Source organism: Dipteris shenzhenensis, chromosome 5 (assembly GCF_047967505.1).
Source record: "Dipteris shenzhenensis isolate YYH24624 ecotype China chromosome 5, Dip_SZ_1.0, whole genome shotgun sequence".
Taxonomy (NCBI): Eukaryota; Viridiplantae; Streptophyta; class Polypodiopsida; order Gleicheniales; family Dipteridaceae; genus Dipteris; species Dipteris shenzhenensis.
In genome coordinates this window covers 36,993,004-37,011,603 of record NC_141600.1, presented here as the reverse complement: position 1 = coordinate 37,011,603, position 18,600 = coordinate 36,993,004, and the positions used below count along the sequence as shown (strand labels likewise).

The window sequence follows — 18,600 nt, the reverse complement described above, 5'->3', positions numbered from 1 at the left end:
CATAACAACAAGAACTTGTGTTCTTTACCTTTCTTTGCAATGGGGGTCTTGATTTTGGGGGGGTATGCCAAAAATTGATCAACAACATTATTTGATGAATATAGTTTTAGTTGATGGAGAAAATGGACATGAAAACCATCTAAATTGGCTCTTGTCATTCAATTTGATATATGACATGATCCCATTTGGTTTGTAAGTCCAAAGATACGGGGTACTACTTTTAGGGCCTGAATGCCTAAAATAGGCAGCGCGTTAATCTTGATTTTGGGGGGGGTATGCCAAAAATTGATCAACTATTTTAGGCATTCAGGCCCTAAAAGTAGTACCCCGTATCTTTGGACTTACAAACCAAATGGGATCATGTCATATATCAAATCAAACAACAAGAGCCAATTTAGATGGTTTTCATGTCCATTTTCTCCATATATCAAAATTGTATGCATCAATATATACATATATGTTGGGATATCTCAAGGTGTATGCCTCAGGCACACCTTATGTTTCTATGTGTGAGTGCTAGAGGCACAGTTAGGTGCCCACAAGCACAGTTAGGTGGTGGAGAGCCACATAGGATGATTGAGAGAATCTAGGAGCAGATTGAGGAGATGATTGTGGAGCTCTGAGGTCATCAGTGATGTCAGTGAGCTTGTATGAGGTGCCTACTTAAGGACCTCACTTTTCTTCATTCCATAAGCAAGTATTCTAATTTTGTGTCCACTCTACTCTTTCCTTTCAGTGTTCCAACATGGTATCAGAGCCATTTGATCCCCCTTGAGCCCATTTCTGCCACATCATCATCTTCTTCCTCTTCTTCTTCTTCACCATCTCTCCCTCTTCTTCCAAAAATTTTCTTGAGCTTGTTCTCCTCCGATTCTCACCCATTTCCCACGCCCTTCCAGCTGGAGATCCCTCTTGTTGGGGCAAATTTCGGGCTGCAAGGAATTGAAGAGTTTCAAGCTCTGCTGGTTGCCATTGTACGAATTTCGTCGAATATTCTTGTTGCGTTTTCTCTGCGCCTGCTCCTTCTTTCTCTAATTCCTTTTAGGGCAAGCTTCTCCATACCTAGAGCTACCTTGTGCTGAAATCTGAGTAGCAATGGCTGCATATTGAAGGAGAAAACAGAGAAAAACCAGTCGACTTTGTTGAAGAAGGAGAAGGCGACCTGACGCGTTTTTTCGCCTCTTCTTCCCAGAGGATCTACTGTGGTATACCAGCTTTCTTTTGCCTCAAAAAGCCCCCTTTCTTTTGCTTTGAAGAGTGAGCTATGAGCCCTCCAAGTTCAGCTCTAGTTTTGACAGTTTTGACAAGCTTTTGAAAATGATGCTACATAAAATGCTACTCTAGCATTTCTGGTCTTTTGAAGTTTTTCAATAACTTCACTACAAGTGTTGCTTCAGTTTTGTTTTGACTTGCTAGACCTGGTTTTGATTGGAAAGTGTTTATTTCATCCACTTCTATGAAGCATGTAAGAAGAAGCATCATTGTTTGAAATCTAGTCACTACTATTTGCTACATCAAGTGCTCATATTTTGGAAGTCTTTCAGTTATTTTTGCCTTGTAAGAGAGATAGACACTGCCCAATATCTGGGTTAGACCCTCTCATGGCTACCATATATAATCTTGAGAAGTTCAATGGAAAGGGCTTCCATACATGGCAAATGAAGGTGAAATTTGCATTGATGCAGGAGAACTTATGGGGACTTGTCAAACCGACTCCTACCGCTTCTTCTACGGCCTCCAATGCTGGACAATCTTCAACTCCGACACGACCGGCAAGGGATCCAGCAAGAGAAGAAAAAGCATATGGTATAATTGCTCTTGCTCTAGGTGATGATTATATACATCATATCTCTGACTTGGAGTCTCCTTCGGAAGCTTGGCAGAAGCTAGACATGATTTTTGGTGCAAGCTCTCACATCTCTAAACTATCACTTAAAATCTCTTTCTTTGAATTAAAGATGGCAAGTGATACTACTTTAGCAGCTCATGTCAACTATATGCGGAGTCTTATGACTCAATTAGCTTCTATCAACTCTCCTATCACCCCTGATGATGCTATGGCAGTGTTACTTAAGAGTATGCCTGAAAGTTTTGATCACATTGTTAGCACTTTGAAGAATCTTCCCAATCCTAACCTTGAAGGCATTATCTCTGCTCTCCAAGAAGAAGAAAGGCATATGGAGCTAAGGAAAGGAAATGACACTGCTTATGTTATGAAATTCCAGAAGGGCAAGTATACTCCTTGCAATCACTGTGGAAAGACAAATCACCTTTCAAAGGACTGCTTCAAAGTTAATCCATGCAAGCACTGTGGCAAAAACAACCATAGTGAGAAGTTTTGCAGAGCCAAAGCAAAGACAGAAAATGCAAATCTACTTACAGTGAATGAGCCTCCACAAGATGAGGCATCCTTTGAAGATTATGCATTTTAAACACATCTCTATGTATGCTCCAGATCTCTCTTTTTATGTCAAGGTACTCAGCCTGGATAGTCCTCCAAAATGAATGAAAATAAACTATTGTGTTTTGTGTTTTGTAAACACCTCTGGTCACCTTATGATGTAGGCCATGTGTATGTTTTGTTCCATGGTACCTCCTGCAGACATTGTGTGCATGTACATGCAGGGGAGATAACCATTGGAAGGTCTTTTTGTATCCCTTTCTGTTTACCTTACACCCAAGGGAACCCTTGCTAGCATGAGAACCTAGCCATAGATTTATCCTTGACCACCATGAGATGGCATGAGAAACTATGAGACTAGATGTATCCTTGACATAGCCTGAGGCATTTCCTTGAGGGGGGTTTGTTGGGATATCTCAAGGTGTATGCCTCAGGCAAACCTTATGTTTCTATGTGTGAGTGCTAGAGGCACAGTTAGGTGCCCACAAGCACGGTTAGGTGGTGGAGAGCCACATAGGATGATTGAGAGAATCTAGGAGCAGATTGAGGAGATGATTGTGGAGCTCTGAGGTCATCAGTGATGTCAGTGAGCTTGTATGAGGTGCCTACTTAAGGACCTCACTTTTCTTCATTCCATAAGCAAGTATTCTGATTTTGTGTCCACTCTACTCTTTCCTTTCAGTGTTCCAACAATATATGCATCAACATATACATATACATACATATATATATATATATCTGTATATATATACATACACACACACACACACACACACACACACACACACACACACACACACACACACACACACACACATATACACATATAGATATATATGTATGTATATACATACAGCAAAATTAGGACCCCGTTGGTTACCTATTTCATGCATTTTGTTGTCTCATGAGCATAAGAACTGCAAGCACTTGTGTTCCTTACCTTTCTTTGCAATGGGGGTCTTGATTTTGGGGGGGTATGCCAAAAATTGATAAACAACATTATTTGATTAATATAGTTTTAGTTGATGGAGAAAATGGACATGAAAACCATCTAAATTGGATCTTGCCATTCGATTTGATGTTGTATGACATGACCCCATTTGGATATGCAAGTCCAAAGATACGGGGTACTACTTTTAGGGCCTGAATGCCTAAAATAGGCAGCGCGCCTAAAATAGGCAGCGCGTTAACACGCTGCCTATTTCATACATTTAGGCCTGAATCACCCAACAGTCTAGGGTTGATCAAACAAGATAAATGGGTGCTCACATTTAATATATTTTTGAGAGTCAGAGGATAGTGGCTGTAGACTACAAAATCATCACTTTGAATAAATTTGGCAAGATTCTTCTGATAGAAGGAATAATTTCTATTGCACTAAAGATGAAAGAAAATTATCAAAAGGCTGATACAAGGCTCAAAATCACACTGGTGCTACTAGGCTTAATAGTCGTAGGTAGTAGTAGTACTAGTGTATTTACTAAGTAGTGTCATGCCTCTCCTCATTAAAATTCATAGTCTTCAAAAATATATAATACATAAGTCAAAATATTCTAATTAGTTTTATCATCCTAATGTTGAAACTGACTTAAATTCATAGTCTTCAAAAAGGTATAATACATAAGTCAAAATATTCCAATTAGTTTTATTGTCCTCATGTTGAAACTGACTTTCTCTTCCTTCGTCTCCTATGAGCTTCAAACCTTTAATCCATTAATCTCTCAAATAGTAAGAATGGTCTTGTATTAAGAGGCGATGATATCTAAAGTGATCTACAAATACTAAGAATGGTCTTATATTAAGAGGTGATGATATCTCAAGTGTTATACAAAACGTAAGAATGGTTTTGTATTAAAAGGTGATGATATCTCAAGTGTTCTACAAATAGTAAGAATGGTTTAAGTGTTCTACAAAAGTATTAGGTACCTCTTAGTGGCTGAAGGGAAGGAGTGATGATATCTCAAGTGTTCTACAAATAGTAAGAATGGTCTTATATTAAGAGGTGATGATATCTCAAGTGTTCTACAAATAGTAATAATGGTTTTGTATTAGGAGGTGATGATATCTCAAGTGTTCTATAAAACTATTAGATACCTCTTAGTGATTGAAGGGAAAGGGTTGGAAGTATGGGCAAAATCTCTAGGAACTACAGGATGGTTGCAAGAACAATTTTGAATGTCATAAATGACACTTGGGTTTTTCAACATACGGGTGAACTATTTTTAAACATTTTCTTTCATGGTTGATAACACTTTTAATAAGAAGAACCATTTTGAATGTCATAAGTGTTGATGCAATCCCATGCTATGGAGTCTACAGACAGTTTTTTTTCCCCACATATCGGTGAAGTGATGTTTATGTTACTAAGTTCAACATATCAAGCAACGCATTTGTTTTGATTATTGATGGAGTTTGATAATAAGACCCATTTCAAATGCAAAAGAATTGTTATATCAGTAATGGAATCCACTTTGGAGCGGAAATTCGGTTTCTTTCAAACCACATACTATTGTTGCATAATGTGAGTATGGCTCCAATTGGAAGTTAAGGTAGACTATAATTCGCAATATTGGTATAGTTACACATAGTAACATAAGTTTTATTTTCGACAATCTTCCCAAATAGTGGTTTCCACAAAGCTATGTTGAGTACCTCGATAAGGAAATTGTGGAAAAGCTCGCTCGCTTTTTTGGGCCCGCTCGCTTTTCCTCGCTTGCTCTATCAACTGCCTCCATGATTTGTGTACCTTCTTTGTCAACTACCATCATTGTTGTTGCTTCCCTCTTAGGTGATAAATGTTGTGCATTGCTTGTAGCTTGTCGTAGTTATATGTTTGTATATTGTCGAAGTAGTATTATTTGATGTGCATCACTTGTTGCTTAAGCATTGCTAGTTTGCTTTGAGTTTCCTTCATTTGCTATGTATAACGCTCATTGCTTCACTTTTGTTAGTCAAGCTTGCTATTTAATGAGTTGACATGGCTAGTAGGATGTGGACCCCAGCTTCACAGTAGGGTGTCAGATGGAGGGGATGTGGTGGTTTGATGGAGGGAAGGCATCCCCATGTGGCCATACCCAATTTGTCAAATCTAGTTCACAACTGTTTGAAACAGAGCTAGCCACTTTGCCCCCCTCACTGCAATGAATAGACCCTTTGCCCCCCTTTCAACACTAGCCCCAATCGGCTTGCATTTAATGTAGGAAGTTTGGTGGGTGCCTCTAGGCACCCCCAAATTGTCTTTTGAAGCTAGCGTGGTGCTGGTGTGGTTGGTTGCAAGGCCGCTTGAAGAATGCTATGGGGGTTGCCCCATTAAATGCAAAACTCCCCTGCAAAGCTAGTTTAGGGGAGTATGGGGATGGCCTCTAAAAGGAGCTAGACAGAAGAGGTTTTTTGTTGAAGAAATTATTGGTAGAAGAAGGATCCTCCATCTAGGAATCTCTCTCTCTCTAAGAGAAGCTCTGAAACCATAGAAAGAACTCTCTTTTGCAATTTTAGCCTAGGGTTTCTCTTGTGCTCTATTCTTGTCCACTCTTGTGGGTTTTAACTGTGTCATTACATTTTTCCTTTTCCAATTTGGCCATTTTAAGGACTTATGGACTTGTACTCCACATTTGTAGCACGTGATGTCACTACTACACTTTTTTTGCCTCTTTCATTCCTTCCACAACATGCATATTCTCCTTTGAATCTTTGGAAGGATTATTTGTATCATGTTGTTCTTTGGCATAGCTAGTTTGCTAATTTTGGCCTCTACCCTAAGCAAATGTTGGGATCCATCCATGCTAGTTGTTTTGGCCTTTTTGGCATGCTTCCTACTACTGAAGTCTTAAATATATTCTCTCAAGGACGTTGGGTATGCCTTCTCTAGAATTTAGTTATCTCAAACAAGACTAGCTCCCTTTAGATGGATTACTTTAGCCTATCAATAAACTTCATGGTCATCATATTCTCATATTCTTGCATGTTCAACTTTATGGTTAGTTTATAGAAGGTATGTAATCATTCATTCCTTAGTCCCATCCTTGCCTCAAATTTTGATAGGACTTGTAGAGATACAAATCATAATTAAAGATAATAAAATTTGTTTCCACCATATCTAAAGTCTCTCTATGGAGACATTGGAGGCTCTAAGGAGGATGTTCTCTCATGCTATGTCTATTTTCAAGTTGCATACCCTTTCAACTTCAATGATGCAAAATCAATCCTATCCAAGTCATCTAGTTTTTGGGCATCAAGTTATTATTCCAACTTGAGTAACTAATCTAAATACATCAACATCTAATGAGTTATCATAGTCAAAAATCCCTACCTTTACCTTCACCCACAATGATTCTACTTGGGCTTTGGAAGCTAATACTAAGCTAGCATCAATATACACCTCCATTTTGTCGATTGCCTTTTTTTTTCTAATTCTATAGTCACTTTTTGTGGTTGTCGCCATTCATCCAATCTATTGGGATAGGATTCATTTCTTTATTCACTTCTACATTCATCCAATCTATTGGGATAGGATTCATCTCAACAAACCCAATTGCATTCAAAATTTTATGAGCTAGATCTCAATTTTGCTGTGATACCAAATGGTGTAGCTAATATTAATAGTTCTCTATTGATTTGATCTACCACTTGTGAAATCAGGGGATCAAGCTCTCCTAGTCACTGAGACAACATCCTAATACAACACTAATCTAAGGAGGATGCAGCCTAAGTGCAAACATGATGAAGAGAGTGCTCATGACATGTACCTCAAGTCAATTAGGTTCCAAGATAGATTAGCTTGGACTCAAAAAGAGAATTTTGAGATAGTGCAAAGTGCTTGATTGATATTACTTCAAATGAACCTCCCTTTTATAGGTGAGGGTACTTACATCCATTTGCTTGCTCACATGTGGGATATGTCCTCCATGCCATGTGGCAGCTTTCCCTTTGCTCATATCTTTGCTCTACATGTGCTCATGGCACCATAACTCTCAACACCTCCCCTTGGTGCCATAATCCTTTGGCTACTGCAAGGTGGTCAGATGTGAGTTACATTCCATCACCTCCCCTTAGTGCATACATTGCAACTTAAGGTGGTCAAGTGTGGTTTACATGTCAATACCTCCCCTGGGTGCTTTCATAGCAGGTGGTCAGGCTTGATTTACAAAATATAGGCAACGTTGGCAAGGTTTTTGGTTTCTCAATACATTCCATTGATGTCACCTTTTGGCTCATGGCTTGATGACGACTCATTTGCTACTTTGTTTGGTGTAACTACCTGCATGATGCTTTGTTCTTCCATGTGCCTTACTGCTTTATGCCATGTTTCGGGCTATGGTCATCTCATACACTTGTGCTTTCGGCATGCTTATGACAATGATGTGTGCATTCATGCTTTGATTTGTCATTTGTTGCAAAGGTCTTACCAATTGATTTCTTTCAATATTGGCAGTGTCTAATTGCATACAATGATTCTAATCTGACAAGCGTGTGGAGTTCAAAAAGACGATCACTTTTCCTTTTTGGAGCGTGTCCAAATTCTTCTTGGATTGCAAGTTATGGCTTGTTGAAGCTTTTGTGAAGAAGAGGGGCCTTTGATGATGTGGCACAGGGATTCACTGTGCTTGGAAAGGGCTTTTGTTTGCTTAGTTGGCACTTATGATGATGTGGCAATCTTCTAACCCAAGTCTAAGAAAACTTAACCATGGTCCAAGCAATTGAACCTAACCATGGTGATATTTAATCTAACCACAGTTAAATCCTATCTTGATAGGTGTCAAACTCCTAACCATAGATTAAACTAAGGTCATCCAGGCTTAGCTTGAGTGGCTTATCTTCCACGTGGTCTAAGGTTGGAACCTTAGCAAAGGAGAAAGAAAGATTTTGCTTCTCTGCACAGGGACGACGAACGAAAAGGTTTGCGAATTCGGGCTCGTGGAGTAGGAATCAAAGTCTTATGGGATTTCGTAGCTGGAGTAGTCGCTGCTCTTCGTTGGAGGCATCGGCTCATTGGAGTCTTCCGTGCAGTCGTTGTTGTAGAGGGTTGGAGCTGGTAGTCGCAAGCGATGTTGGAGGGCTTGCTGTAAGGTCGTATAGGAGCTACGGCCTTTAAAACCGGTGCTGGATGCACTAAGCGTAGGCTGCTGGAGTCTCTACTGGGCATAGGTTGCTGGTCGACGCTGGGCGTAGGTTGCTGGTCAGAATTCATGGTGGTTGGCACTGGAGTCTCTGAGTAGCTGTAGCCCATTGTGAGCTTGGAGTTGTCGAGAGGCATTGGCGCTTAGGTCGGCTGGTGGGAGGTTGCTGAACCATGCATGCAGTTTGCTGGAGAAGGTCGTAGATGGCGCGCTGGTCGGCGTGCATGAAGGTTAAAGCTACCTGGGCTTAGAGCCTTAGAGCTTGGAAGATGCAGGGAGCTCACGGTGAAGATCGCCAAGTCGATGTGCTGCTACGAGCTAGGAGGCATTTCAGTCCACTGTAGGATGCTAAATCCTGGCATTGTACAGTGTGTTGCTACTTGCTTCTGTGTCACGACCGCAAAGCTACTGCTACTACTGGAGAGCCATTTACATGAAGGATTCGTCTGGGTGTGAAGCCTTAGGAGCTCTTGCTATAGGTATAGGACTCACAGGAAACCGCACAAATCTCTCTTTCTCTCAAAACCAGTAGAGCTTCGGGCTCTCTCTCTCAAACAATAGGATCTCTCCCTATCTATCTCTCACAAGGACACACATGCAGATTCTCTCTTACTCATGAAATTTTCTAAGAACCTCCAAAGATATATCTCTCTCACAAACTCAATTAATCATGAATGGAATGAACAAATGGAAAAGAGCGGAAATCTTTCAACGGGAGAATGAAAGAATGAACACTAAAAGAGAACACTCAACCTCAATCTAAAACTAATCTAGGAGAACTAGACCTAAGCTCTGATACCATGTGAAATCGGGGGATCGAGCTCTCCTAGTCACTGAGACAACATCCTAATACAACACTAATCTAAGGAGGATGCAGCCTAAGTGCAAACATGATGAAGAGAGTGCTCATGACATGTACCTCAAGTCAATTAGGTTCCAAAATAGATTAGCTTGGACTCATAAAGAGAATCTTGAGATAGTGCAAAGTGCTTGATTGATATTACTTCAAATGAACCTCCCTTTTATAGGTGAGGGTACTTACATCCATATGCTTGCTCACATGTGGGATATGTCCTCCATGCCATGTGGCAGCTTTCCCTTTGCTCATACATTTGCTCTACATGTGCTCATGGCACCATAACTCTCAACACCACTATCCATAGAAGAATTGAATTAAAAAAGCAACAGGACACATTTACTTTTTCAAGCAACCCACAGGCTATGCGAAAGCTTGCAATCCATTAAATCAATAAGCATGTTGATTTTCAACCTCATAGAATCCCCATAATCGATATTAGTTGCATGCACATTTACTTGGAGGTAATCGTGACTTCATTTTTTAAGGCAAGAAACTCACTAACCTTAGTTAATAGTTAACCAACTTGCTAGTTTTGTCAACCACCTCATTAGTTTCGATCAATGCTCAACCCCTCATTGATTTGGTCGATGATCAATCACCTCACTATTTTGGTCAATGATCAATCACCTCGGTGGTTTAGAGATCTAAACCCCAAGCTCCATTGTAGCCCAAGCTCAACTGCAGTAGAAAGTAGAGTCCCTTACAACCTCTTTCTAGTCACCAAATCATGTATCAAAACGAACATAATTGCTCTATGGGTTGTTTGTAGTAGCAAGTGTAAATCATAAAAACATGCATAACTCACCCAAATCACCTTTGTATGGAATCAAACTCAAAAAAACTTTGATATATATGGGCCAAGCATCCACCAAGCCATTTCTCAATTGGCATTTAAACAAAGAAGTTATCATATGAGGGATGCCACATGTCCCTTCCTCTTCATTGAGGTTACTGGCTTCATTAAACTCTACTTTACAACAACAACACACCGTGGAACTTGTTTGAGCACACATGCTCCTGTACCACTCAATTTATTACAAGTGGAGCTTTGCTGCTACACAACATAGACATGTAGTATGATAACTTCACCTTCATTGCATTTGCCATGTGAGTGAAGTATCTAGGGCCTTACACACACACATGCACGCACGCACGCACACATGCACGCATGTGTGCATGCACACACGCACGCACACATGCACGCATGTGTGCATGCACGCATGCATGCACAAACACATACACGCACACACGCACATGCACACACACATGCACATGCACATGCACATGCACACACACATGCACACGCACATGCGCATGCACACGTGTGCATATTTATGCATACATATAACTTTTTTTAAAATGAACAAGGTTTTATCAAAAGATTTTTGGTCAAGATGTAATTTCCAAACAATGCAATGTTATTGTATAAGATAAGGAATGCATATTTACTAGCATGTTTTCATTATAGGGAATAAGACAATCATGTAGGGAAGGTAAAATGATCACTAGTCTAAGAAGTAAGTAGGTGACATTAAGAGCAACCTGTCAAAAATCCATGTGAAATAGAATCCTGGATGCATTCAGCCAACAGTGACGGGTCAACAAGAAGAAAGGTCCATAAAAGGCACAATAGGAAGACTATAGAGAAGCCTTGTATTTTTTGGCAAGGCGAGAGAGCCATTGTATTTCTTGAATCTTTGTGGTGATATGAATAAATAAAACCCGCAATTTTCTCAAAAAAATGTAAAATGATACTCAATTGTAATGTTTAAATCTAGCTTGCTAGTGTGCCATGGCTATGCAAAGTCTGCTTGGTGGTGCACCATCTTGTGGGGCGGCTATGCAAAAGTCTACATGCAATGTGATAGTACCATATAAACAAAGGAGGTTTTGGAGATAGAAAGAAAAGTGTGGTGGTAGCTTGACATAGCTCTTGTATAGATGGGGTAGTGAGCTTATTATTTGTTGCCTCATGAATATGTGCTTGTCTATTTTCCATATGAGAATGATGGGGAGAATGATATATTGAAAAGACTAAAATCGTTAAGGGAATATTTTCTTTCACATGGTGCAAATGTGTAGATGCAAGTTCATCAATTAACTTAGACTATAGAGAAACCCTATATTACTATGATGCTCATGTTTGGATTTGCCTTCTTGGAAGTGGCAAGGAAAACATGGTGAATATAATGCAATAATTCTCGAATCAACATTAGACGTATGGAGCTCTTAGATTCAATGAGGTTATCTACATGGGAGCAGACTTTTCACATCACATTGGGTAAGGGAGAAGCACTAAGAGGAAAGCATACGTAAAAGATATTACAATGTGCTCAGGTTCCAAGCTTCAAGCTCTACATGATGGAAAATAAGTCCCCAAAAGTGATCGAGCAAAAATTGTAATTTGTAGAACATAGCTCCCATAATTGTACTAGCTCCTCTATATCTACACACTTAGAGATGTCTAGATCTCACCTTTTAGCAATATGTTAATCCTTTGTGTTATAATAAGTTGGGATTGACTTCTCTGTTTTAAAGTAGTGGTCATGAGTTTGCAGATTCTTTGTGAAAAACGAGTTGATGAATGAATGTGGATTGGGAATGGATGCCAGTAGGCACATGGCTAGTTTCCATCACCATCAATGAATTTGGTTGGGGAATTGAAATTGCTAGTTCTTTGAGCTCTTAAATCTCGGTGTAGAAGTCAAACAATTGTTTCTAGTGTAGAGATAAATATCATTATTTGATATTATGCGCTCTTCATGCGCAAGTTGTGCATCTTCTATACTAATTGTGAGACATGCCTTAACATTAGATAATGATATTCTTTCAATCACTAGCACGTGAAATGAAGGAGAAAGAAAGGAGAGGGTATTTAAGTAGATCACATATACATAGATTTTTGTTTTTTGAGACACAATTTCATCCTCTAGGTCTTGTCACTACAAGCTCATGAGAGGATGAAAGGGTTTTTGTGAATTGGGGAGTTGTGTCTTTAAAGAATGGTTTGCTTGCAGCATTTATAAAAAAAATATCTCGAGTTGATCCATTGTATGGGGCATACTATCTATTGTTGGTGGGAGTGCAAGAAAACTATCAATATTATTATGGTTTTGGAATAAATCTAGGACCATGACATAATCATGGGAAGACGTTGTATTGGGGTTTCAGATATCTATTGGGACCATGAACTCATCTTATCCTTGACTTTTGATGGAGTAGAGCTCCTCAATAATGAACTCCTCTTATCCTTGACTTTTGATGGAGTAGAGAGGTCCTAGAGAGTGGATTTTTGTTGTGACCATGGGAGGTATTTCCAAGGAAACAATGTTTTGCTTTTGAAGATTAAGCTTCGAAAAGCACCCCCAAAAATTATAGATAGAAGGGAGGTAATTGATTTTGAATTTGATCTACAGAAAGTGGTTGGTATTATATTTTTTTCAAAGGAAGGAAAGAAGGCAAAGGAGTCCCGAAAATGAATATTTTCCATGGAGATAATGACCATTGTTTAGGAAAAACCAAGGTTTAATGTCAAGTGGATGATGAATTTTAGAAATTAACCTTTACTTATTTATTTGGCTTGTCAAGAGGTTTATTGTAGAGCTTTTGGGAAAAAATACCTTTGTTTGTAAGGCCCCTTTTTTTTGGTCCCACCAACCCCTAATACAAGCATGCCTTTTAATAACAAAAAAACCTCCTTTTTAAAGCCAATTTTGAAAATAGAAAGTTTTAAACCTAAATTTTAACATTTTAGTCATTTGTGATTGTACAGTCAAGATGACTAAATTGTAGATGTTAAGATGACTAAATTGTGTTAAGATGTGGCATTGTCCATGGGGCTAGCTGTTGAAATGGTGTTGACCCATGTAATCTCTTAAAGGTAGCCCTATTTGAAATGTGGCAGGCCAAGGCAAGGGTAGCTTTTCCTCCTCAGAGCTCCCTTTACTTTGTCACATTTGCTTTCCTTGACGCATTGCATTCTCTACTATTGTCGTTGATCTATTAGTTGTCACGATATGTATACTTAAAACTGCAAAATTTCACTTAAAAACCTTTTAAATTTTTCAACTTGGAGGCTTTTGTATCTGATAAGGAAAATGTTTCCTGTGAACAATGAGATTCATGAGGATGCTAAAAAACAATTTTGGAAATGATGTATTAAAACAAAAAGTAGTCCTCCTTGAAAATGCTCAATTCTAGAAGACTCCGCTTCGTCTTCATCCTTTAAGAGTCTTCTTCATCATCCTTTTTGGAGAGGAAGACTTATCTTCTTCTTTTTCATCTTGTAAGACTCTTCTTCATTCTTTAAAATTTTCAGCTTGAAGGTTTTTTCATATCTATGAAGGAAAATGTTTTCTGTGAGAACAATGATCAGGCAAAAGGTAAAATAATGATTTTGAAAATGTTTTTGGCGTACTTTGGGGGGGTAGGTCTAATTGGAGATGTGTGTTCCGAAATTCAATTTTTCAATTTCAGAAATTCACTTCTTTTTTATGATTGGTCCAAGGTAGAGATACCATTCTTTTCTGCGAAAATCCTCCATCTCTCTCTCTCTCTCTCTCTCTCTCTGTGTGCAATCCACCCTCTTTTCCACGCTACACATCTTCTTTTTCGCTATTTTTCAGGCCCGTCTTATGAATGATGTATGGATCATTCATCTTATTTTTTATTGGGGAAGGAAAATATTTTCGATGAACAATGATTCACGAGGAAGCAAAAAGGATGATTTGAAAATGTGTTTTGTATAAGGGGGAGGGGAGGATAAAAGAAAGGTGTGTACTCCACCTTAGAAGAGTTGAGCTTGATCTTGAGAATAAGCTTCATTTTCTTCAAAAGCTTTATCTTGTTAATTGTAAGTGGTAGCTTCATATGAGGTTGTAGCTTCATAAGCTTCATCTTCTTCATTTTCAGGTGTAGCTTGATAAGCTTCATCTTCTTCATAAGCTTCTTCTTCTTCATTTTCAGTTACAGCTTGCTTCGTATGCTTCATCTTTTTCATTTTCAGTTGTAGCTTCATAAGCTTCATCTTCCTCATTTTCAGTTTGGAGGTAGAAGACTCATCCTCTTCTTCTTCTTCTTCGTCGTCGTCGTCTTCATCTACAACAGAATGGCGTCCTCCACAGCTCGCAAGCTCCAAGTCGTCTCCCCCGTCCCCCCCGACATCGATATCGCCAACTCTGTCGATCCTTTCCCCATCTCCCTCATCGCTTCCGACCTCGCATTGCAGCCTCACCACTACGAGCTCTACGGAAAATCCAAGGCTAAGGTCTCCCCCCCCCCCCCCCCCCTTCCCCCCTTTTCTCTTTCGCTTTCCCCCATCTCGCGTCTTTGTTCTCACCCTTGCTCCTTCTCTTTAGGTGCTTCTTTCTGCCCGTGATCAATTCAAGGATTCTGCCGATGGATTCTATGTCGTTGTTGGTGGTATCACTCCTACCCCTCTTGGGGAAGGGAAGTCCACTACCACTGTCGGTCTTTGCCAAGCTCTTGGAGCGCATTTGGGGAAGAAGGTAAATGAGTAGCAATTCTCTTCTTTGTTTCTGCTTTGGGTACCGTGTCTGCCTAGCTCCTTCCAGGACAACCAACGTCTTAAAATTGCGCCAGCTCTTCCTGATTGCACGCATTCATTCTATGTGAAACTGGGCAGGAATTGAGGTGAGGATGCCTACGCGATGTGCAGGTGATGACATGTCTCCGACAGCCGAGCCAAGGCCCTACTTTTGGAATCAAGGGTGGAGCTGCTGGAGGTGGATACAGTCAGGTTATCCCGATGGACGAGTTCAACCTGCACATGACTGGCGATATCCATGCTATCACTGCAGCCAATAATCTGCTTGCTGCTGCAATCGATGCCCGCATTTTCCACGAGGCAACTCAGTCCGACAAGGCTCTTTTGAACAGGCTTTGCCCCGCGAACAAGGAGGGTGAGCGCACCTTTCCCCCTATTATGCTGAGACGCCTTAAGAAGCTTGGAATCGAAAAGACCAATGCTGGCGATCTTACACCCGCTGAGATCAAGCGATTTGTCAGGCTCGATATAGATCCAGAGCAAATAACCTGGAAGAGGGTGATGGATGTCAACGATCGTTTTCTGAGGAAGATCACAGTCGGACAAGGACCTGAGGAGAAGGGCATGGTGAGAGAGACAGGATTTGATATAGCAGTGGCTAGCGAGATCATGGCAGTGTTGGCACTGACAACATCGCTTGCAGACATGCGAGAAAGGTTGGGCAAAATGGTCATTGGAACAAGTAGGGGAGGTGATCCAGTGACCGCAGATGATCTTGGGGTAGGCGGTGCCTTGATGGTGCTGATGAAAGATGCAATCAACCCAACTTTAATGCAAACATTGGAAGGGACACCAGTGCTAGTGCACGCTGGCCCCTTTGCCAACATAGCCCATGGAAATTCCTCCATTGTCGCAGACCAGATTGCACTCAAATTGGTAGGGGCGCAAGGGTTTGTAGTCACAGAAGCAGGGTTTGGGGCAGACATAGGGACTGAGAAATTCATGAACATCAAATGCAGATATAGTGGGTTGAATCCACAGTGTGCTGTGATTGTTGCCACAGTCAGGGCTCTGAAGATGCATGGGGGAGGGCCTGAAGTGGTGGCAGGGAAACCTCTGGATAAAGCTTACAAATCGGAGAATGTGGAGTTGCTGAAAGCTGGATGCTCCAATTTGGCTAAACACATTGAGAACACCAAAGCGTATGGTGTGAATGTTGTGGTCGCCATTAATATGTTTGCAACTGATAGTGTGGCCGAGCTTGCAGCTGTGAAGGAAGCTGCATTAAACGCTGGCGCTTTTGATGCTGTCATTTGCACCCACCATGCTCATGGTGGAGCTGGGGCGGTCAGTATTCGTTCCTTCTCATTGTTGTTTTTAAATCTCTCCCATGGATCAAGATCTACCTGTCTGGCTTTCCTGCTGTTGAGTAGACCTCCAGGAGAAGGCATGCTATCACATGTTTGGGAAAGAATGCCCGTCTGGGTGGCACTGTTCTGTCCCAGCATTACTTTATTTCAGTTGAAGCCACAGATTTATGATCTGGATTCTATAACATGACCAGACCCTGATCTGATGTTGTCTCAATACTTGTCTATGAATAACCATGATGTTATAATGATTCAATATGTGAATACTTTAAGCTGTAGGCTTTGTATGCCTTCTAAATTGTTGTGAGATTTGTTCTTTCTAATGACGTTTCAATTCATTCAGTATACACATATAGTGATCCAACGCACATGCTGTGTAGGTGGATCTCGGCCTAGCAGTTCAAAAGGCATGTGAGCAGCATCGGACTTCTCTGAAGTTTCTATATCCATTAGATCTAAGCATCAATCAGAAAATCGAAATGATTGCCAGGTCATATGGTGCAGACGGTGTGGAGTTCTCAGTAGAGGCAAGTATATGGAGACTAATAGTTACTTTATGTATTTTCTGAATTTGAAATATTTATTCTTTGCACTAATTTTAGAAGCTACGTTGTACCCATGTCTATTGTGACACATTCCATTTGTGTTTCTAATGTAATGCCCTCGTGCATGTGCAGGTGGGTGTGGGGGTGCATGGGGGTGTGTATTGGTGGGTGCATGTATGTTTACATGCATCTGTGGGCATATGTACGTATGTGGACATGTGGTGCATGTGCTATGCATTCATGCTTGTGAGCGTATGTGTATGACGTGCATGCCTGTGAGCATTGGAAGAGCACAGCTTTGTACACAATCTACTCTTCCTGTTAGCCCTAGATGTCAGTGTGGATGTTGTAGAAGGCAGTTGCTGTATCTGTTTCATGGATGGGTGGATGTCTGCAGGCATGTCCGTGGAATGTGTGTATAATATATATATTATATATTATTATGCAGCATTCCAGATAGATGGTTAACTGTAGAGAGTTCCGTGGTTGGACATTTTTGTGCTGAGCTTATCTTTTTTTGTAGGCTGAGAAGCAAATTGAAACTTATACAAGGCAGGGATTTTCTGGGCTTCCAATTTGCATGGCAAAGACACAGTACTCATTCTCACACAATCCAGCCCTTAAAGGGGTCCCCAAGGGTTTTATAATTCCTATACGGGATGTGCGAGCTAGCATTGGTGCTGGGTTCATTTATCCGCTTGTTGGAACCATGAGCACTATGCCAGGCTTGCCTACGCGTCCTTGCTTCTACGATATTGATTTGGACCTTGAAACTGGTCATGTTATGGGTCTCTCTTAAAAATTAGCAGCAGTACAATACGCAGCATGAGTGGGTTCTGAAAAGAATTTTTTAGTAGGCTCTCTTCTACAAGAGGTTGTCTACAATTGTTTGAACAATGGATCCGAGGGATCAATGCTGCAATAATTTAAATTCCTAATGTACTGCCATGTGGTGTGGATGTGATACTTTGTATGAGCTGACGCAATGTTTCTTTCAGCCTCTACTAGAAGGTTTTATGCTATTCTAGCTTTTAGTAGGAGCTTTTACTGTCCTATTGTCTCCTGTATAGTCTTTTTACTGGGCTTTTGAAGTCATGACATCCAGAGATCAGTAGGTTTTTGCTTAGTGCATTTTGTTTCTGGTGCAAATACCGCATTTTCGTACACCTAGTTTCAGCTAGGGGATGGGTTGTCCCTTTGCCTTATTTTTGTGAGTGAGGTTTTGGCCGTTTTTTCATTTTTATTCCTTTTGTTTTTGTTTAAGCTCTTTCTGAAGGCATGTCACCATGGGGAAGCACTGTGTGTGAAGGTCCCACACGTTCCCCATAGCTGTGTGTGTTCCTCCCTTCCCAGAAAGAGCCAGCAGGATATGGAGGAGGAGCTGTCACCACCTTACACGCGCGCACTCGCACTCGCACACACACATTCTTTTGGGTGAAGGCCATTTGTATTTTATTAGAAGAAACTGTGAAACTGTCCCCCCCAAAAAAAGGGACAAAAAGGAAGGATAATCTAGATCCCATGCCTATAGGCAATGATTCTAGATCCCATGCCTGTAGGCAATGATTTCAGCTTTGGATAGCATGTGTTATTAGGGGGAAAAAAAGAGACCAACCCAAGTAGGGATAAGTTCTTAGACTCTTGATATTAGATTCTATGGATAGAGGCAAAGTGATTGCAATGAAGTTGAGGAAGAAGCCTCAAGGTGGATCCCAACAACGATAGATGAAGAGAATCACAGAAGAAATGATACTTATATTTGAAAGGGTCACCAAAGACTATGATTACAGTCCTTCCATAGAG

At 40.6% G+C, this 18,600-nt stretch overlaps 1 protein-coding gene across 3 annotated transcripts; it reads left to right on the top strand.

Moving 5' to 3' along the window:
- The first annotated feature begins 14,182 nt into the window (after nt 1-14,182).
- THFS (10-formyltetrahydrofolate synthetase) lies at nt 14,183-17,850 on the top strand. 3 transcript variants are annotated; one of them, XM_087374595.1, is made up of 6 exons: nt 14,183-14,287; nt 14,483-14,642; nt 14,734-14,883; nt 15,054-16,229; nt 16,633-16,779; nt 17,321-17,850. In XM_087374595.1, the coding sequence occupies exons 2-6, from the start codon at nt 14,484-14,486 to the stop codon at nt 17,594-17,596; spliced, it is 1,908 nt and encodes a 635-aa protein (XP_087230721.1). In that variant the 5' UTR covers nt 14,183-14,287; nt 14,483; the 3' UTR covers nt 17,597-17,850. The 3 variants fall into 3 exon arrangements, with proteins under 3 accessions (XP_087230721.1, XP_087230722.1, XP_087230723.1); XM_087374596.1 differs by lacking the exon at nt 14,183-14,287 and adding an exon at nt 14,320-14,340; XM_087374597.1 differs by lacking the exons at nt 14,183-14,287; nt 14,483-14,642 and having other exon boundaries at nt 14,747-14,883; nt 15,021-16,229.
- The last annotated feature ends 750 nt before the right edge of the window (nt 17,851-18,600 follow it).